Raw genomic sequence first — 22,341 nt, 5'->3', positions numbered from 1 at the left:
AGCATAGACATCTATGGAAATTTAGGTAACTTTCGTTAATTGTTAAAAATTATTTAGAGAAGGAAACCTCAGGAAGAAGCTCAGTCTTCCTGGTGACTGGCCTCACATCATGCCATTTTGGGCGTGAAAAGATGACACGACCTCCTTTTCTCATATCCATATAGCATTGCTTGGCTATCTGTGACAATATTATTAAATTACCAGAGCGACGATTTTCCAATGATGTGAGGCTTCAACACCTAACACAAATCTACAAAGAAGCTTGAAAATACTGTTTCATAAATGACCACACAGAAAAGCCTCAAAAGTTGCATTTTTATTGACATTATGGTTCATTAAATCATTAAGCCTTCTTTGCTGGCTCAATTAAAATGTAAGCGATGTAGACTTCTCAGAATAAACTTCATATATAATGATGAAGGAGATGTGTATAGGATATAAATGATAAAATGAAAAATATTTACATTTAATCATTCTTGGCATGAGATAGAAAAATACTGCATGTTCAAGAGCAAGGCAAAGTGAACACAGAGGAATAACATAAAACCTGAATTCTATTCTTCTTTCTATTGCCAAAGCCTTCCCCCATCACGTGGTATTATTTTTTTATAGGCCATACTAGTAAGATGAAAGAAGCGTTAAAGCATAGTACTTGTAATTTAACAATTCTGGAGTGTTAACTCTGAATAATTCAGTGGTGCATTTTAAGGTGCTTTGATGGAAGGCTACTTTCTTTTGTTCTCCAAAGGGCAGAACTAAGTCACAAATTCATGACCTTTAAAAAAAAAAAAAAGAAAAGAAAAGAAAGATTAGGCCTAAACAAACAGCCAATGTCTCTAAGTACATCTGTTTACCTGTTTCCTGGACTGATAACAATATAGAAAGTAGAATAACAAGTGAAAGACCATTATGTCTAAGTACACAGGTGAAAATTCACAAGATTCCTGGGACAGTTAGAGTTGTTGGTTCTTGTCCTGGCAAGGCAGCATCTCAGTGAAGCAGACTTTTGGATTCACTCTCTGATTAAAGGAAAAATAAAGTTTGGAAGCCAGGGTTATTACAAGTTATAAAATATTATGTAATAACAATAATGGAAATGTATAGAATGTAAATTATGTGAATAAGAACTCATATTATTTAAGAGACAATATTATTCGCTGTATTTTATGAGTGAAAAAAAATCTAGTTTAACTGTATTTAAAGTCCCACAGCTAGTTTGGGGCAGAAAAGACTAGAATTTTAGTTTCCTGAGTCCACCTCCAATTTTCTTTCCATGGTATAAATTGCGTATCTTGCAGAGCAAGAGGCATGTTCACCTAGGGTTCCAAGTCCCTAAATAGCTGGATGATTCTTTTTCTTTTGCGATCCTATGTTTCTGGCCTGGGCACAATTTCCAGAATTTCCTGCAGAGTGGAATCATTCCATGATTCATGTAGGCTGCATTAAATGGTGCTTGGTAAATAACCAAGCGTTGGTCCTTATCTTTGACCTTGCCGATCCATTCCCAATGAAATGATAATTGATGGTGCTTGAGTCAATTATTTTCTTTATACTCTTTCTGCAGTTTCTATTCCAGAAAAGATTCGGGAAAGGGGAGTAAAGAAAATGTATCCTGAGTCTTTCCCCTATTTTTGATTTTTCTTGTTGCCATTTTTATATTTAGAGGTTATTTTTCATTGAAACAAGTACCATTTTCCAAGTAATTGGGTTCCGTAGCCCAACTCATATAGAACTGTATAAGACACAGAACTACTACCTGGATTATGACTCATTGAAACACTTTAAACGGAGTAAAATTGTCAAATTTTATAGCATGTTCTTAAATGCTATTGATTTTCTGACAGGCTTGCAAATTAAAACTATCAGCTTTTAACCAAGAATAAAACGAGCTCATCAACCAAAGCTGTTTTTAAATACACTTTTCTTTTCTCATTTTGGTTGGTATTAAACTCATCATTCTCTAACAGGAATTTAAACAGGTTTTGGCATAGATTCCAGCAGCCCTAATCTCACAAGGGTCAAAGTAGCTACTTTCTCTTGAGTGTTTGTCCACAATCCTTCGTCATGTTCTTAATGGTTGCTAGTTTTCCTCTCCAAAATTGAGTCATTTGAAAAATATAAAATACATTGTGTTTTAGTGTATTATAGAACCCAGTGGCATATTTTTCTCAAATGTGAAATAAAAGTGAGAAAACGCTTTGGAACAAAGAAAGCAAAAGGTCTTACGTGGTATGGTTTGGAGCGTCTCCTCCACAATCAGTTCCAGGCTTCAGTTTACACTTTAGGGCTTCGCAGCAGAGGTTGGTACATTCCTTCAAAGCACACACACAATGGAAAAAGGTGGTTCAACACTTTCTTCCCATAGACTAGGTGATAGAATTCTGGTACAAGATGGCAATGAAAGTTTACTTTTTAAGCTAAATTACTCTGATAGGCGAATTCCAGTGACAATGACCAAGGACATTGAAAAATAGAAAACAAAATATCATCAGCAATGAAGACTACTCCTTAGAAGGTGAGATATAGAATTATTCAAGAATTTTTCAAAAATAAATTTTGTCTAGATATATGATGTGTATGTCCAAACTAAAAAAAAATGACATACAGCAGAAAGAAAAATATGAAAATAATTTAGAAGGCCTTTCAAAAGTGCAAGAACTCCATGAAGAACTTTATATATATAAATTTCCTCAGAAAATTTAAAGGCAACTTGTCTTTTAAGACAATGCTTAATGTTGTAAAAATATCAGTGCCCTTCAAAGTTAAATATAAATTTCATGCATTTCCATCAAATCTCAATGGAATTTGAGGACAAGTTTGCAATAAGAACAGTAATGACAAAACAATGAAGAGATTTGACATTAAAATGGATTGTCAAGTTACAATCTTTAAAATAGTGTCATGCCTGGGAGAAATACCTAGATAGAAAGCTTATTTTTAAAATAGAAAAAAAACCCTAATTATATACCTAGGAATAATAAACTGGTATATCAGATCTATGAGAAATTGGATTAATCAATAAACAATACTGTATAAAGTATATATACTACTTTTTGGATAAGAAAACAGTTATTTAGAAATTCAGTTGTTCCTAAGCCCAAAATCTCTAGTTTTATTCAATTATAGAGGAAAAATATCAACAAGATATGAAAATAATACAGGAGTTGACTGACATAATTCAAGAATTTTAGATGTTACATATTCTGTATACAATGGTCCTCTCTTGGCCTCTTCCTTCTTCTTTCCCCCTTTCCTTTCTGTAAATACATACCATTTACTTGCTGAAACCAGAAGTACCTAGGGTTTTGAGTATCTTCAATTGTCTTCCACCCAAGAAACCATAGAGGAATGTAAGCAAGTAAGAATGAGATAAACATAACTCTATTTTATTATAAAATGTCAAATCTTTTGTAAAATTCCATGCGTCTTTATAATTAACAGAAAGTTTACAATATTCTTCACAAATGACTAAGTTATGCTGCATAGACTTCTGATGTAATCTAACCACCTAAAATTTCTGAATACATAAACCGAAGCATAGAGAGTTTAGACACCGTGCTCATTGTCACAGAGCCATCTTAAGTAATGGATACTTCTTGGGCTGCATCCTGCTTCAGCAATGATTAGCTGTGTATCTTTGAAACTAGTTAACTTTTCTGAGCCTCACTTTGTCTCTAAATTGGGACAATGGCAATATTTTGTATATTTGTGAGTAATAGAAGATATGGTATATATGAGAGTAATTTTCAGATTATCTGATATGTGCAATCTCTTCAAATAAGAATTCTTAGTCTTTGTCTTAAAAGTAAAAGAAACTTGTTACGACAACAGAAATATCTTTTAGAAGTCAATGGGATTGCAAGTGGTCAGCGTTGTTTAGAGTATACAAATGCCTTGAAAGAGTCTGATTTATAGAAATTAACAGAATCATAGTGCTTATTCTGGATGTTCTATGTTAATAGCCCATTTTCTACAGATTTTTGTGATTATTTTTTCTTTTCCTCTTTCTTCTCTGTTTTGTTTACAACCTGGTTTACACGTTGGCTTGATGAGAAAAGACCAACTCTCCCTCTGAGGAAAACTTACTTCTAGATCTCTAATTGTTCCTGTTCAACAGATGATCAACTGTGACATTATGTCATTTAGGGATTTCTGACTAATACACGTTTTGGAAAGATCATAAGTGACATGTTATAGTTAACAATTAACTTCTTTACATTTAACTTCATATAATTACATCAAAATCATGTCCTGGTTTTTGAAATGCCTTTCAAAGTTTACTAAATTCAGTAGCAAAAACACAAGTGCAAATCTACTTTTTACTATGATGCGAAGTTTGTCTTTAGAAAGAATTTCCAAAAGAATATTGGAAAACAAAAAGAAAACTGCATAATTCTTCCGCCCCAGTCAAAATCGAATACATAATACCTTAGGAGAGCCACAATCACAATCTTCTCCCACTTCCAGAAGGTGGTTCCCACACACTGGTGTTGTCATTATATTTGTAGGAATAGGTGCTTGCAGCAGGCACTTTGGTTTCTGAGATAAAAGGTATCTTTCAAAATGTGCGCGGCAAGACGTACTGAAATCCTTTGGGAATTTTGAACTGTAATCAGAAGAAAACTCAAATAATATGATATACAGTGTGGTGCCTTCTGCGTGAAACACAGAATGAAGATAGAGAAACATGAGACTCTGACTTATCTAACTGTATTATTGACCTCAATGGAAATTCCAAATTTGGCAACCATTTAGGACTGTACTGTATTAAATGTGGTAGGTGATAGAACATGCATACTGTGGTATTTGGAAATTTTTTTCCTAGAGCCTAAGTCATAGAGCTGAAAGGATTTCCATTTCCATGTCGCCATTTAGTATTGTTCTAAAGGACAGCAGCGACAGCTATCACCATTTGTAATAATCCACTTATTTTGCATTGAGAAATGAGGGGCAAGAGACAATAATAATGAATCAGTGAAAGGAAGTAGTTGCAGGCTTCTGGGCTGTATGGAAATATTTCTCTTCTTCTTTGTGAGCATTTCAAGAACAAAGTATATTTGATTTATTTTTCTATCCCAAAGTCTTTGCAAAGTGCCTGGCATTCACAGGTAATTCATAAATCGGCAAAAATAGATGATTGGTTGATTGATGATAGGAGTATAAGACGATCCTGTCGTCATCATAATGAGATGAATATTTTTAGAAACTATGGGTTCATTTTAAGTTAGACTCATTTTAAGTTAAAATTATAAGGTCACCATACTTGCAAGCTCTATCTTGGCATATTTATAAATCTTAAAGAATGAGCCCTGGTAGTTTTTAAAATTTGTGCCTCAAGAGACCGGAGGTTGAATTAATGGGATACACAACCCTTGGGAAAAAATATGCCCATCCAACATCTGTAGACTGCTTCCGAATTCTTTAAGATTTGGAAAACATCTCTCTTCTTCTAGGATGACGAGGTCTCACCTCAGATACTGATTCATCACACAACTGCCAGAGGGACACTTGGTGTCGAATGGAACATCAGGCATACCAAGGACATGGCCCAGCTCATGTGACATCACTGCTACAAGAGCCACACTATTCTTTTTTTTAGCCTGGAAAAAAAAAGTAGACACATTTATTTATTCTGTTTTTATTCAATTGTTGCCAATGTGCAGTCTTTAAAAATGGCTTAAGAGATGAAAACTAGTGAACCATTCGCTCCCGTGTATTGCAAAATGTTGAAAGAGCATTGGAAGTGATTGGGTCCTATGGATACAATATATTTTATTCAGTAAATATTTGTTGAACTAATGGATACTAAGTTACCAGTAAATCATGGTTAAATTAATTACATTCTTCATAGGAAGTACTCATAGGCACCATATCAGAGGTCTCCAAAACCTATTGCTATGATATCTATGACACTGGAGTGCTTGGACACATGACATCTGCATGCACCTTTCTTCCTTGTCTGGCCTCTCTGGCCACAGATACTGGGGATGAATAGTGTTAACCCGGGTCACAGAGGGTATTGGATCTCCTTTCTGTTCCAATATTCCTACTCTGGTTTTCTAACATGAACTAAAGAATGACATGGCATGCTCTAGCAAGGCTGATGTAAGGAGATGTTCTGTTTCATAATCCAAGGGGTCTTCAGTGCAATGACCTACCAGTAGTTTCATTTCTACCTTGATTCATTGATTCAGCAAATGTTCATTTTGCTCATTCTATATAAGGTGTTATGCTGGACTTCATAGAGGATGCAGAACCACAGGGAGGCTTACTATAAATTTACACACCTCAATAACAGCAATCGAAGATGGGGAACACAAGGAATTTGAAGCTGCCAGTCCCACGCGTCGATTGTTGAAGCTAATCCCGCTGTATGAAAGTTACAGATACTACTGTCACAATCTGAGCCTTTGTAACAATTAGCTTTTGTTAATTATGTTAATGAATTGCCTCACTGCCCTAGCCTTTTTATATGGACTAGGCCCAAAAAAACTTCTATTCCTTCGTGTTATAATGACCATAGATGGTTATCTTATATCCAAGAGCTCATTCTATCATCTGATTATTGATCCAATAATCTCACAGGTGAATTGCTAGTGGTACAATGTCAAGCATTCTGACGGTTGATCAGGGAATTATTACGGAGCTGAAACCCTTGCTAAGGAACCTTGGGGATAGTGATCCATTCTGCCTACATTCACCTGGCCAGCATGTGCTCACCTGAGGAGCTGAGCATGGTCGTGGATCTTTTCCCTCAGGTTGGAACTGTGCCATCTCAGGAAGTTGTTAAACGTGGTACTTCCGCTGGGCACCACCTTTATCTTATCACCGTCAGACCAGATTTCCATACCTACCAAGGCCACTTGAACATCTATGGTGTTATAAATCTGTAGAAAGAGCATTTATCTTCATACAAATGTTCAGGATTCCTTTTGTGTTTGAGAACTTTTGTTGACCCCAAGTGATGGATAAAGTGACAGACTGTAAGTAATGAATTTCCATTTTGAAAGTAAAAATTTTAAAAATTGTCTTTGTTGCAATGCATATAATTTCACCTTGATGTTGATCCTTGTTCTGCTAAAATTTCCCTGAACTGTTTAACTTAAGGCATTTGTGACCTTTTTAACTTCTTGTTGGTGAAATCATAGGGAAGTTCCAGGCTTCTATGCAGAAACACAAGGTTTACATGACTAATGTCTTACCACATTGAGTAGGTTCATCACATCAAACACAAAGCTTCTTATCAGAGTTAGATTCTCATTATAGTTCTTATACTGTAAAATACAAAACACAAAGTATAGTGAAATGGCAAATTACACTGAGAAAGCTGATGGCATACAGGATTTCACATTTTAAGAAAAATTATGCATTTCACTACAATGAACATCTGTGTATTCCATAATTAAATAATGTAAGACTGTGTTCTGGCAAATTCTATTTCAAATGTTAAGAGTTTTTTGATAAAAGTGAGACATTCATGTAAAATTTTAATGTTCTTATAATTTTATGATTTTAAGTTGAATAAATCAAATTAACAATTTTAAGGTTTTTAAACGGAATCATGTGATTAAAATTTGATTACAAAGCAACATTTGCTAGATAGAAATGTAGATTCTAGTATTTTCCTCTGTATCTATCAATATAATTTCTAAGTTATATAGAGTTTTGTGTTGATTTTATATTGACATAATATTTATATTAAATATATTTAATTTTATATTAAGATATGAAGTATTGTAATATTTTAATAATGCATTCTTTTTATTTTTCTTTTTTGGTTGATTTCCTGTAGCTATCTGGTGTTAAGTATATCACCAATATCTATATATGTTCGTGGCAGATGGATATTAAAGGGGATGAGGAGATAATAACTATTGCTGGCTAGGCAAGTAAACAGCCAAGACACCCAGGTGGACAAATGCCCCATTATTAGCTAAAATAGTTTATTGCTTGCTTTTGCTTGATAAGTAAACTTAAAAGGTGACTGAACTGGCCAAGAGGCCTGTGTGTTTCATACTCACAAAGGCATTATCCAGCACCAAATAGAGATCAATGTATTTCTGTGCCCGAAGAAAGTCTTCTTGCTTTACAAAGAATAAAAGAACATTGTTAGTCACTGTCTTTATCCTAAAAGATTCTAAAGCTTAAAAGGAGACTTTTTTCCCCTAAAATAGAAGATAAATAGAAAAATAAGTAAATAAATTATAGACTTGACACATGTTACTCATTTCTAAGAATAGTAGTATATCACCTATCTTTGCTGAGACAATTGAAGTAAATGATGAGGTAATGGAATTGTATTCACCTCTGGGCTTTTGAGTGATCTAGAGATTCGAATTGGGCCTTGTTTCCCGCCAGTGCTCCTCACACCACATGTGTAGTTAGCTGGGTCTTGTTCCTCCTGGTTAGATGTAAAGATGGCATGTTCTTTCTCATCTGTGCTTTTCAGAGGTTTTATCAGGTATCTTTGATGATGATGTGTGAAGTATCCTCTGGGAGATATAGAGACTTGTATTTCAGGATTCCTGACACACAGAGTCATATTTGCATCCAAGAATGGATTGATGTCTGCCCCTCCATCCCAGTTTCACACATAGTCTTGTCATTCTTAGACCTTTCAGCTAACTTTTGGTAATGTAAGTTAGAATCACTATTTGTCGATATAAAATGAAGCCTAGCTTACTTACCAAGATAATTCTGAACAAGAATTATAAAGATGAAGCAACCCCAAAGAATTTGGAATTTGCACCATGGTAAATATTTTTCCATAGTTTATTGATTCATTTAACAAATATTTCATGGCAGATCCTAGGACTATAATGGAAAATGGAGTAAGGGAATGTTTAGATAGCAAGAACCCCAGAGGGGAACATGAATGATCAACAGGCCAACCAGAGTAACATGCTGGGATTAGAAGTAGCTTAAAGAATCCCTGTTTCTATAATCATAATAGTATGATAATTTGTTCGTAAATAGAAGGTTAATCCATATAATAAAATATTACAATCCAACATAACTGTTCAAAATTATATTCCTGAAGGTATGTTATGATATGTGAAAAACTTTTCATGTGTGTTATGAGCCATGTTGGAAGAACAATGTGTTCTATTTTTTTATTTCAATGCTGTGAAAGATACATTTGTCTATATGTGTATATAAGGGTGCCAACATGACAAAATGTTAATAACACTGATCACTTAGAGGTCAACTTTTGTGGTAGTTGTTATTTTCTTTTTCTTTTTTTTTTGTTTTGAGATGGAGTCTCACTCTGTCGCCTAGGCTAGAGTGCAGTGGAGCTATCTTGGCTCACTGCAAGCTCCATCTCCCAGGTTCATGTCATTCTTCTGCCTCAGCCTCCTGAGTAGCTGGGACTACAGGTGCCCGCCACCACACCCGGCTAATTTTTTTTTGTATTTTTAGCAGAAACGCAGTTTCACCGTGTTAGCCAGGATGGTCTCGATCTCTTGACCTCATGATCCCCCCACCTCGGCCTCCCAAAGTGCTGGGATTACAGGTGTGAGCCACCACGCTTGGCCTGTTATTTTCTTATTTGTGCTTTTTCTTACTTTCCAAACTTTCTCTCATTGGCAAGAATTATCTATGTAAACAGAAACACATATACTTCTACAATTAAGTTCAATTGTGACAATTGCAGGGAAGAATGTTTTAGAAAACAAGAAGTAACTGTTTCAGAGAGTAGGGTGGACAAACACGGAAGTGGATCCAGACACCATCAAGGTCCACAGTGTAGCATTCTTGTTTTACCATTCTAGGCCTGACTTCTCCTAGAGCAGCAGATTATGAAATGACTGTCAGGGTAATACTTTGTTCTTCCCTTTAACCACATATATTCAGCATTTCAGCAATGAAAAATTTACCAAAATAGTAAGAAGACAATATCTAGTAGCCCTTAATTCTGTGTAATAAAAAGCATCTTGATCTTGAATGATTTTGATAGTAGTTCTTACCTCAACCCGTCGCAAGTACTAATGCTGGCAACAGAATTCTTTTCATTTAGGATGTTTCCTTTATAGTAACAGTGTTCCTGGAGTGGAAAAAAGAAATTATGCTTCAGAAATGTGTGTGTGTGTGTGTGTGTGTGTGTGTGTAAAATGTATGAACTATGAGAATACATGTATCACAGTTGTGAGGAAAGCTACTGTCTTGAATATGTAAAAATTCTTCAAGTAGTGACTGTGGCCAGAGCAATTCTCAGAAACACAAACAGCAAGAACCTCCGAGGTTTTCAGAATTGCTTCACTGGAAGCTCTGTATATTTGGTGGCTGAGCTGTTTTTCTGACATTAATTTATACTAAGGAAGAGTCCAGGGAAGTTAAACTTAGGTGGGCTCGTAGTGAAGGTGGTTGTTTTCTCTGAGAAGTGGCCAATACTCTAGGGATTTACAGTACTCCCGGTGGGTCCTCAGGTTTGGGGGTCAGTGCTCAAGAATTTGGCTTCCCTGTCCTGAGTCCCAAAGGCACTGTGCATTACAAATAAGTAAAATGAGACGTCTATTTTTCTAGACTGGGGAATCCTCAATACTTCACACTGTCACTCCTGAGCTCCTCAGACTAACTGATTTAATCACTGTTTTAATTGATCTATTAGTGGAATCCCTTTATCAGCCTCAAAGACTCAAAAGTTACTTGTCTACAGCTAGAGATTCAGACATGATTGCTGGCCCGCATCTGCAAAGTTAAGGGGCCACTTATGTGGAGTGATCCAAAAAAGGTAACGAAAAAACTCCAGTGCGAAATAAATTGACCTGCCTCAGGGTCTGAAATTCCATCTGTGATCTTTTCTCCCTGTTTGGAAGAGATCTTGTCAACATAAACATTTTTTCATAGAAGACTTGAGAATATTCCTCATTAATGTATCATCAGCTATTAACAATTAAGCATGAATTAATTTATCAGACACTGTCCGCTGAAGATAGTGTTAGCAAAAATTCAGACGTTCATGAAATAAGTTTTGATGAGCATGGGGAACAAAGAACCATTTTGTGGTAGAAGTCTTTTTTTTTTTTTTTTTTAAATAGAGAAATACACGTTTAGGGTACCTTGTAGGATGGCTCTGAGAAACTCTCCTAGCTTGGGAACGTGAACACCTCTTGACTGAGATTTGTTGTATTCTCTTCCTGATACTATATGCCATGATTCTTAATGTCTGACATTTGGCCCTGGCATTATCTACAGGATAATGATTTAATCAGATATAAAAATATTAATTAAATAATTGATATTTCATTGCTGACCTCAGGATAAATGCATATATCTCCAGAAAATAGTAAATAGTGACATGAGGTTTTAAGTACCCATAGAGAAGAATTTTTCTAACCTATGGATAAAATGGTCTAGGGACAAGTGGACTTTTGGTTGCTTCCAAAAATGTGACACTTGGAAGCCTTCTGCTGCTCCTATGTTTTAAAAGCTGAATGTGATTTTCCAAACTGTTGTCTCATTGGTCACAGATGAGCACCTTGCTTTCAAGTCCTTTGATTATTTTTTGAAGTTGTTCTTGGACCTATGAATTTTATAAAATAATTGAGTCCTTTGGGGATCTTAGTTAACATTAGCACAAACTAATAACATCTAAAACTCAAAAGAGTCTCACAAAGGATTCGGATCCTACCATGTTCTCAGGCTTCGTGGTGATTTCCTCTCCTCTGGGTGAGTACAGTGTTTCAGTATATTCTGGCCCCAAGAGATGCCTGTAGAGAGCAGAGAGCTGCATGAACCACTCTGGGTGGTAAGAAAGGCAGAACTTCCTGAACTTCAGCACTAAAAAAGTGATAGTGTCTACAATGAGAAATAGCTAAGGTTCTGACCTACTAATCCTCTTCCAATATTGGAGCTCTGCTACTGAAGCAAATCAGAGAGTTAGTTCTTCCTATTAAATCTCATCTCCTTCTCATCTGTAGATTCCCTGTCTTCAAACTAGTCATTTTGAGATTTCCTGCACCAAGGACACAACCTCTACAGAACCTTTGAAGGGTGCTGAGTCACAAATATGCTTATAGGCCCATTGCATTCAGGGAGAAGTTTACTAACTGTTATAAAACTAGGAGGAACCCTATCCCCTGGAATCTATCTCTAGGCCATGCATCTTGAATCGGCCTTGGACATACATTCTCATAAAAGAATAGAAAACATCATCAAAGTCTTGAGTTTATATGAGTAGAAAAAGATGTTCAGTAAGTTCCCGGAAGGTCAAGGAAGAAAGTCATTTACATATGCCATTCCTTTTGTTTTACACTTTGTATATAATTTCCTAGGAAATCTGCCTTTTTAGCACAAACTAATATCATGTAAAGCTCAAAATGCCTCATGTCTTCTATGTCAAACCACACTAAATGGAGCCTGAAAAAGATTGCTCCCCAATTTCATAACCTAATCCAGTGATTAGACTTTTGGAAGGTACAACTTACTTGGATTTTTGTAGGGAGAGAATGATTTCTTCTCCATTTAAGATCATCTGATATTGAACTTCGGGTTCATACCTTTCCTGAAAACATTTAATTACACCAAACAATTTATATTTCTGAACATAACTAAAATAATTGTAATGATATATGTAGTATATATTAGAAGAACAATTACAAATGCATATAGGATAAAATCAGTTCTCTGGTGTTTTCAAAATATGTAAGACAAAACACATTATGCACTAAAATGGACTTTCAAAAAGTAGAATTATGTGATAATAACACTTATAGATTAAACTAGCTGTAATACATGAGATAGGGACTTCTCATTTGTCCTAATGTACAGTATACTGTCTCAGGATCCCCCAGCCAGGGAATCAAAACAAGGTGTGTATTTTTCTTACTTTAAAACCAAACTAAATACACTTAAAAACAACAACAACAACAACAACAACTCACAACCCACTAAGAATTAGGTAACAATTACAAAATGAGGGAAATACTTGCAACAATGTAATAGTCAAATAATTGATATCTTTAATCAATAGTAGAAATATTGTGTTAACTACTGATACAAAATTTAATTCTTCACTATTGACAAAACGGCTGAGGAAAAAGACAATTCAGTGGAGAAAAGGGGTGGTGGTGAGGCTGGCCAGGAACAACATCTCAGTTAAAGATGGCTGACCTTCCTGGGCTTCTCTCCTCACTCTCAAACTGAGAGAAATGTCTAAGCAGCTTTATCCTTTCTTATCAAGTGACATTGTTGACTCTGCTGCTTAACCATAGCAGCATTCTGAGAAATTGTGAGCTGTCTCCTGAACAAAGGGGAGTTGTATACATGGGCTTCAATATGAAACTATTAGATGGTAACTGTAGTAACATCACTACTGTTAGTGAAAAGGCTTTTTATTGCCTCTTTGGATGATTGTAACATCTACCACAGTCATTCACCTTGCTTACCTCTTTGCCGTGCTTTTCTGTCTGGTTGATCGCGATCTCTCTTTTGTGTAAAATGTGAAGTTTTATAGGACGAACTATTTCATGGAGCGTTAATTCAGGTGTTTGCTTTATGGCTATTGCTAGAGAAAGAGAAATAATATTCACATAAAAGATTTAAAGGTTTCAGTTTTAGTCGTGTTGTGTTTTGTTTTCATTTGTTGGGTTGCTAAAAGGGCAGTGAAGACTACATTCCTATGTAGAGAGCAAACATTAGGAATAACAAATTGATTCTCCTACTTCAGCTTTGATGACAACGATTTTTTTTTTCTCTCCCTCCGCATTCTGAAAAGACATGAAGATTACAAAACAGTTCTTCAGATGATCTCTCAGTGCATGCAAAGGCTGGACCACCATACCCAGAAAGGACAGGTTATGAATTAAGAACAGGGGTTGTGTGAGCCTGGAATTCTGCCTGTAGTAATCTATTTCCTTCTTGCTTTAGAGTCTTCTTAAAAATCGTGAAATTTTCTCTCAATGCCCTCCAAGACTTCTTTTTTTTTTTTTCTTTTTTATACCCTTTTCCCTCTGAAGCACAACTCCTGACTATACACTCTAAAAATAAAATTTTTCCTTTGTATATAATACTTTACTTTTAGGAAAGACTCTACTAGCAGTAATTTTATTCCTCAGTGTGGCAATAAGCCATGATGCTTTTTCTCTCAGCATTTTCCCTCAAGACTTTAGATTTCAAAGAAATAAAGTTTTTGTTGGCCTCTCTTTGAAGAATTTTAAAGCCTCAGAGAGGAAGGAGAAATATTGTTTATGGACACGATGTTCTTCTTGATGTACTTGAAATTACATTACATAGACAAATTTTCATTGTTTACAAATAATAGAAAAGAAATTATCTTGGAGCCAAAAGATGTGGTCTTATGCCCTAGCTGAATAACCTCGTAGAAGTCACTTCAGCTTTGTACTAGTTTATTATCTAAGGTATAGGTTAGTGTAAAACTTGAATAAGATAAAATATATAAAATTATTTAGTACCCTATTAGGAAGATGGCAGCATACTTTTTCTATTTTTTCTTTTAATTATTCAATCATTCATATAAGGTCAGTCTTATTTCTGAATGCTCACATTTTCATATATACGTATCTGTGCTTAAAGACAGTTTTCCACTTAGTATGACAGAGTGATATTAGGGAAAACAGGAGATTTTATACCTGGCTGATACAGAAAATGAAAGGAAATCACAAAGCAAGAATCCCCTCCTAGTCAGCTCCCAAAGTTCTGTTGCAATGCTGTCCTGAGCAGGATTCATCACATACTAAAACAGGAAATCTAGAAATGTATGAGTAAATGATCTTTTATTAAAAGAGAATATGAGTCCATTAGTGGAAAAAGCCATGCGCTTGGAATGAGAATGAATTTTAATAATGTCTAGTCCCAATGCTAGCATTAATCATGCAATTTTGGAAGAGCCCTCAAAATCTCTGTTTTCCTTCCTCACTTCTTGTTCTATCTACCTTATCTGTCTTTGGGGAAACTTTGTAAGAGTAGTTTACAATGTGATTTAGCCAAAAACCTTTGCAAGATATATAAAGTAAAAAATCAAAACAACAACAACAAAAAAAACCCAAATCAAACAGTGTTGTTGTTGTTTTGTTTTATTTGTTTGTTTTGAGACAGAGTCTCACTCTGTCACCCAGGCTGGAGTGCAGTGGCCCGATCTCGGCTCACTGCAACCTCTGCCTCCTGGGTTCAAGCAATTCTCCTGCCTCAACCTCCTGAGTAGCTGGGATTACAGCTGTGTACCACCACACCCGGCTAATTTTTGTATTTTTAGTAGAGATGGGGTTTCACCATGTTGGTTAGGCTGGTCTCGAACTCCTGACCTCGTGATCCACTGCCTCGGCCTCCTAAAGTGCTGGGATTACAGGCGTGAGCCATCATGCGCATCCCAACAGTGTATTTTTAATGAATATCAAAATGATAGTAAAACAAGGTTGAGTGAAATTTCAACCTCTTAATACTCAAAAACATATTTTAAAAATGGAGACATTGGGTCAATATTATACTCTTATTTTAACTATGATGTGTCAAATCACTACATTTGATTTTTTTACATAGAAGAAAAAATAATGTAAAAGTATTACATTCTTTTCTAGACAGTAAGCAACTTACCTTCTCTGATATTTCTTTTATATTAAAACTCAAGTATTCATTTGACAAATATGTATTGAATGCTGACTTTAGGCCAGGCACAGTTTGAGGCTGTCAGGTTAAATGAAATAATAGAATAGATAGTGATGCATGCCCTTATAAAATTTATTCTATTGGGAAATGATGTTATATTACATATATTTATACATATGAAGCATACATTATGAATAATTAAATTATTTACATGTTGGAAGATGATAAATGCTATGGTGATGAAATAGATCAGAGTAAAGGAGATTGTGAATGCTGGATTAGAGGTGAGCGTTGCAATTTTAAATAGGGAAGTAATGATAGTCACGTCGAGATGATCACTTTTAAGCCAAGACTTCAGGAAGATGTGGGACTGAACAATATCATTCTTTGGGAACAAAGAGTTCCGGATAGAGGAAAGAGCCAGTAATAAGGTTTTAATGTGAGATCCTGGACAGAGAGTGCATTTAAGAAACCACAGGGATCTAGCTGGAATGGAATGAGAAGAGTGAATAATAGAATATGCAAGTAGGTTGGTTATAGAAATTAATAGATTGCGCAAGACCTGGTAGACTCTTACAAAATTTAGCTTTTACTCTGTGTGAAATGGGGGCCACTGGAGAGTTCAGAGCAGAGAAGTAACATAATCTGACTTTTGTTTAATAAGATTGCCCTGTCTGATCTGTCGAGAATATCCTGCAAAGAGGCAAGTGTAGAATCAGAGAGATCATTTAGGAGGATATTGCAATAATCTAAGAGAGGTGGTGGTGACTTAGATGAAAGTGGTATCAGTGGAAGCAGTGAGGTGTGGTCAGATACTAGATATATTTTGAAAGTGAAATCAATAGAATTGGTGAAGGATTGGATACAGAACATGAGAGAAAGAGAGGAATCAAGGATGACTTGATATTTTTGCCTTGAGCAAACAGAATTGCCATTGACAGACTTGGGGAAAGGTGAAGGAAGAATAGATATGCGGGAAAGGTTCTGGGTATGTTGTTTTGAGATATCTACTAGGCATCTGTAGAGGCCAAAGCAACTCCATCTTGGATGCTAATCTGGCAAGCTGGCTTCTGATTAATCCCTGTTCTGGGAGCCCTCTAAGATTTCCAGTGTATCCATTGTTCCTTGTGTAAGAGCAGGTACTTATAAATCTTGCCCTTAGGTCAAACAGCTGTGATGCTATCATACTTCAATTGTCCTGTACATCCCTTCCGAACCACCCCTCCCCTACAGTATAAAGGCCCTGGATCTGGAGAGTAATGGAATAGGGATCCACTGTCTGTGTTGTCTCATCACCACTCAGGACACAGACATGAGTTCTCTTTGTAACCCCTTATTAAGACTTGTTTTCTAAAAAACTGGATCTTTTAGCCTCTTTCTTTGGCCTCTCAACTTCCTTGGGCTTTGGGGCAGTTTGCATAGACCTGCCCACCATGAACAGCGTCTAAGTGGATTTGTTAGAAATAAAGTGTACATTTTAGTGTGGAAGCAAAAAGTTGGGAGTTGTCCTCTTGTGGATGGTACTTAAAGCTAAAGATTAGATAAATCACCAAATGACTGAACACTGCTACAAAACAAAAGAGTATCAAGCACTGAGCCCTGGGCTATTCCAACATTAGGAAATTGAGAAGAGGAGGAACCAGTAAAGGAGGCCAGTGTGAGGTAGGAGTTCACCAAATGAAATGGTGTGTTTCAGGCCATGGAAAAGGAAAGAGAGAGGAAGGCAGAGAAAGAAAGAGTTGAAAAACATGAGAATACGATGCCCCCAAAATGACCACTGGATTAAACATCCTTGAAGCCGTAAGAGCAGTCTTGGTGGAGTGCTGGAGATGAAAACTCTGTAGAAGTAGGATAGAAGAGAATAGGGTGAGACTAACTAGAGAAAAAGTGTATACACAGCACCTTTGAAGATTTGTTATGCAAAAGGAAATGTGAGTGATTGGTCAGAGTGGTGGGAAAAACTATAGGGAAAGGACGCAAACCTTCTGAAAGTTCAGAAGATTCTGCAGAGCCCCGGGAAAGAATAACTGAAGGCAGCTGTTCTATAACCCTGAGGCAGAGGGCAAGGAGCAGGTACAAGGGAGTATAGGGGGCTTTCTCTTAAACAGGTTCATCTACTTATGTTGACCTGGAACTGACCTTTGATCATCCACGCACCTGACGTTCCCCGAAAGGGGAACAATAAATGTTAATTACCTACAGGTTGTTTTTGCTCCAGGTTTTCGGCATTGAGCTTGCACTGAATAAAAGCAAGCAGCTCCAGCTTCTCAGGGCTGCTCTCTGGCCACCAGAGCCAGGCCGTCACCTCGCTGTTCTTACAGTACATACCTGTGTCTGAATACTCATTTCATCCATCTGCCAGCATCTGCGGGACAGACCCGGCAGGTGGTGCCCCACGTGAGGAATGCTGCAATGGATGGCGATGAAACCCTCGAGAATGAAAGTGAAGTGACTGCAAAGTAAGTAATTGGTGACTGGTGGGGATTTCAAAGTTTGAGGGGATTTTCAAGCTAGGGTTTCATCATGGGACAAAGTTATCAGTTCAACAGCAACAGTATATAAATGTATTGAAACAGCTGCTTAAAGCTAGTGGAGCCTGTGTCTCGGAGGCACAATTAAGGGACCTAATGCAAACTGTTGCTTTCTATAACCCATGGTTCCCAGAAGAAGGTATGCCAAACCTAGAGCTCTGGGAACAACTGGGGGAGAAATCTTAACATCATGCACAAGGGCAACAGGTCTCAGTAACATCTTTAACATTATGGGCCTTAGTCAGGGCTGCTTTGTCCCCACTCTACACAGAAGAGCCTTAAAAGGGAAGGAAGGAAGAACCATTATCTATCTTACCGCCTCCTCCTCATCCCTCAGCCCCACCATTACTGGGTAAAGGTACCACAGAGGAAACAAATACTTTCCCTGAGCGCCCCCCCACCAATAAATTGGAAAAAATACAAGGGATACACTACCGTTATGGGACCCTGTCTTAGGCAAGTGGAATTAGAAGGGGAACTCTTGACCCGCCCAGTGATGCAAGATCAACCAGGCAAACAGGTATATGAACGCACTGCTTTCAACACTTCTAAAGAAATGAGAAAAAGCCTTAGAGAACAGAGCTGCTAGCCCATTTATGAAAGGATTCATTGAGGCCATAGCAGACTTCCATATGACCCCATGGGACCGGTCAGTGCTAGCTAAAACAACTTTAGAGACCAGGCAATACCCCCTCTGGCAGACAGAATATGATGAGCTGTGCGAACAAGCCAACCAGAATCAATTGGCCTGGCAAAACATAACAGCTGCTCTCTGGCCACTAGGGCCAGGCAGCTCTAGCTAGCTGCTCTTCTTACATTGCATACCTGTGTGTGAGTACTCATTTCATCCATTAGCCAGGGTCTGTGGGACAGACCTGGCAGGAGAGAGAAAATTTAGGATGTTAATTGGCAGAAGAGAAAGAAAAAGGATATTCATTTTAAGTTGGGAGAATTTATATGCTGACGGGAATGATTCCATAGAGAATATGGAATAGATACAGTAGGAATGAGGGAAAATGTTAGGTCAATGTCCTTGTATGAGAAGGGATAAGATCTAGAAAACAAATAGAGGTGTTAAGCCAGCACAGATAGGTCAGAGAGAGGAGCAGAAGGTAAGGCTGATCATATAGGGACAAAAAGCAGTAGACTGGTGAATATGGTGGAACACAAAGTAAAACCTTCTTACAATCCCTCCCATTTCCCCCAGAAACTTCTGGCGTGTTTTTTATATACATAAAGCAAAACAAATGTAATGCTGAAGTTCATTTTGGTTAGCAGTTCAATGAGTACAAGTTTGTTGGAACATGATTGTTTCATGTACTATTCACAATGATGGTAAGATTTTATGGAAGTTCCAGAAAGTTGTGAGCTTGAAAGAAGAATAATTTACCAGATAAGATTGTGTATGAGTAAACATATGAACATTACGAGGTATAAAATTATCTAGTTAACTGCAACCTAATGAATATCTTCTAAAATAATAGCTTTTATTGTTAACTATTGGGTTATCTAAAGTAATAGGGAGGAACATTTAAAAATGTAGGGCTACTTGGGCACTATGAATATCGTAGACTCTCATCAAATTCAGAAGTATTTCAGTGACTTTTTCAGCAGAATTTTGAGAGAACAATACAATAGTAATAAAAAGTTTCACTTTTCTAGAAATGTATCAATGACTGTTTTGAGGCCTCTGAGGAATGGGGGAAAAAGATGTGTAGATGATTTTTTTGTTTCAATCAAATTCTATTTCATTATATGTTGTGTGACTTTAGGTACAATTCTCATCAGACAGCACAGGCATAGTTGTTCAGTTGGTCAATTAATGTTTTCTTTTGTTTAATAATGCAATTATAATATATCTGATTTTGGTTTAATAATGGAATTACATATGATTTAGCCCTCATTCTATTTTAAACTCTTCCCTGTTATTCATTCTAGCAAAGGTATGATTAGGAAGTTGTCTTAAATACATGGATTTGAGTTTTGGCCAGGAAGTTAGTTCTGTGTTGTCATTGGGATGGTGTGTTTTAGAAAAGAATATAATAGATCTAGTAGGGTTATGAAATAAGAAATACAATTCCAGAGACATCCTTCCCAAATCATTATGCAAATCACAAACTGTTGACTATAAGGCTGTCCTTTTATGTTTATATGGATTGAATAATTGCAAAGACTTCAGTAAGCTATGTATATATATCACATAATTATTAGTATAATACTCTATTTTATCCTTTTTTGGAGTATAGTATTGGTGATGGACAATGAGGAAATATAAAAGAAAATGAAAGCTAGAGCCAGCCATATGTGTGGAGCTTTTGCACAGCAACCTTTAGGCAAGTGAGAATTTTCTGGGGAGTTTGGATAACTACTCAACTACGTACTTTACCTGTTTCAATACAGGGTTTAGCACAAACATGTTTAACATGGAAATGTGCAGGTTTACAGCTTGACTTTTAACATGTTTATTATGTGATCACTAGTACAATAACCAGTGACTTGAAAATTATGTGTAGGGTGTGTATAGAGTGTCATCAAATTGGTTCATCTATCAATAATCAATCTCAAAGACAAAAGAGATTTCCTTTCCAGAACTAGTTATTCTGACCCTGTCATTCTGCTTTTAAGAATTTTTCTCAAGGAAATATCCCAAAGTGCAGATTTTTAAACAGCCATGATTCATGAAGATGTTAATAAAACTTTATTTACTAGAGAAAAGACATAATGAATGGAACAACATGTAGCTTTTTGTTCCTCTATTTTGGAAAATACTGTGCAGACATAAAATTTGTTAAAATATATAACAATTTGAGGAAATAGGACAAATTTTAGAATGCATGTTTCATATAGTGGTTTAAAATATCTTCACTCAAAAAGATACACACACATATGTATATATAGTTTGCTTTTGCAGAGAGGTAGAAAATATACCAAAATGCAAATAGTAGTGATCTTTTGACCATAAAAACAGATGCCTTTTTTTTAAAAAAAAAAAAAGCACTTTAAACATTCATCAAATAATTTGACTTTTATGTAAAATGCTGGTGTAATGGTACTTACCTTGAGTTTGAACAATGAGCCAGAGTACAGGCAGCAGGACCCAAGACATGGTGGCTACTGCAGGTAGCTGGGAGGTCCCACACAGCATGAAGTTGTGGTCTCCCCAGTGTCCAGTTTTATCTTCACCAATTTCTCTTTAGAAGTTGAACAAGAAAATTAAAACTCCCACTTTTTGTGTGAGATTGGGGAATGTTTCTTAAGAGTGTTGGGAAATTGTCAAAAAATTGCAGTGTCAACATCATGAGAATGTTCCTCATCTTTCAGAGATATTTACGGCTGTGGTTATAGCTCGTTAAGGACTCACATCTGGACACTGTTTGCCCTTGGTGCTCCTATAGCAGTGGGAATGTGTGAACTGAGACTGAGGTGCTCGCGTGCATATCTACATACACGCCAAACTGGACCATCACGATTGCTGTTCAGTATCTTTATAGAAATAAATCCGCATATTTAGGACATATATCAGCATTCTGTACATATTTCGAGAAACTGTCACAGTGAACACAATCTAAAAAGCACCAGGCAAAGTCCTACAAACCAAGATACTGCAAATCTCTCAAATGTTCAGTCTCCTTATGAGTCAACAGGGGATGCTGATAATATTAACTACCTCAAGATTCTTATAAAATTCAAATGCATTTGCACACACATGTGCACATGCATGTAAAATTGTAAAGAAATGTGCATGTATAAGAAATGTACAAAAAATGTAAATAACCTTGACAGTGCTAGCCTTGACCAAACTCTACAACCTATGAAATATGTTTCAGGTGTGCTTTTTGAGTTCTGCCTTATAAAATAACAATGTTTCTCTGACAAATATGGTAGATTTTCATGATCATAATATCACAAGTTTATTATGGGGAAAAAAGTTGATTGCCAATGATCTGACATCAAGAAATAACTTCTGTTAACATTTTTATAATGTATTTTCATCTTTTTATGGAGAAAAGGAAAGCTAACCTTATTGGGCAAAGGGTTTAAGAAACTTGTTTTTTCAAGGCACTATAACATTAGCATTAAGCATTCTCATGACATTGAATATTAAGACGTAATTTTAATGACTATCATATTTTGTGCATACGGTTGTGTTGAGTGTCCATGTAATGTGTGGTTGTGTGTATTTCTTTAACTGAATTTCTGGCGACTTCAGGATAAATGTCTAGAAGTGCTATTTAGCTAAAAAGGT

General features: G+C 36.3%; 1 protein-coding gene across 1 annotated transcript; it reads right to left on the bottom strand.

Annotated features, from left to right (window-relative positions):
- Window positions 1–298: 298 nt before the first annotated feature.
- Window positions 299–21,455, bottom strand: ADAMDEC1 (ADAM like decysin 1). Its single transcript, XM_009212715.3, has 14 exons — window positions 21,153–21,455; window positions 13,389–13,507; window positions 12,429–12,505; window positions 11,633–11,711; window positions 9,969–10,045; window positions 8,306–8,492; window positions 8,022–8,084; window positions 7,203–7,274; window positions 6,721–6,887; window positions 6,288–6,369; window positions 5,470–5,600; window positions 4,429–4,606; window positions 2,227–2,312; window positions 299–1,019 (listed from the first exon to the last, which is right to left on the bottom strand). Exons 1-14 carry the CDS (start codon window positions 21,238–21,240, stop codon window positions 1,013–1,015), a joined length of 1,413 nt encoding a protein of 470 aa, XP_009210979.3. The 5' UTR covers window positions 21,241–21,455; the 3' UTR covers window positions 299–1,012.
- Between the last annotated feature and the right edge of the window lie 886 nt (window positions 21,456–22,341).

Source organism: Papio anubis, chromosome 8 (assembly GCF_008728515.1).
Source record: "Papio anubis isolate 15944 chromosome 8, Panubis1.0, whole genome shotgun sequence".
In the NCBI taxonomy this organism is placed as follows: Eukaryota; Metazoa; Chordata; class Mammalia; order Primates; family Cercopithecidae; genus Papio; species Papio anubis.
This window is presented reverse-complemented; position numbering and strand designations above follow the sequence as displayed.

Excerpts from the sequence above, each read along its gene's own strand:
- ADAMDEC1 (XM_009212715.3), bottom strand. The coding sequence starts at position 21,240 with ATGCTGTGTGGGACCTCCCAGCTACCTGCAGTAGCCACCATGTCTTGG. Across the intron at positions 8,493-9,968 it reads AGTACTTGCGACGGGTTGAG|AGGATACTTCACACATCATC; the intron begins GTAAGAACTACT and ends TATATCTCCCAG. Across the intron at positions 5,601-6,287 it reads CTTCGATTGCTGTTATTGAG|GCTAAAAAAAAGAATAGTGT; the intron begins GTGTGTAAATTT and ends TTTTTTTTCCAG.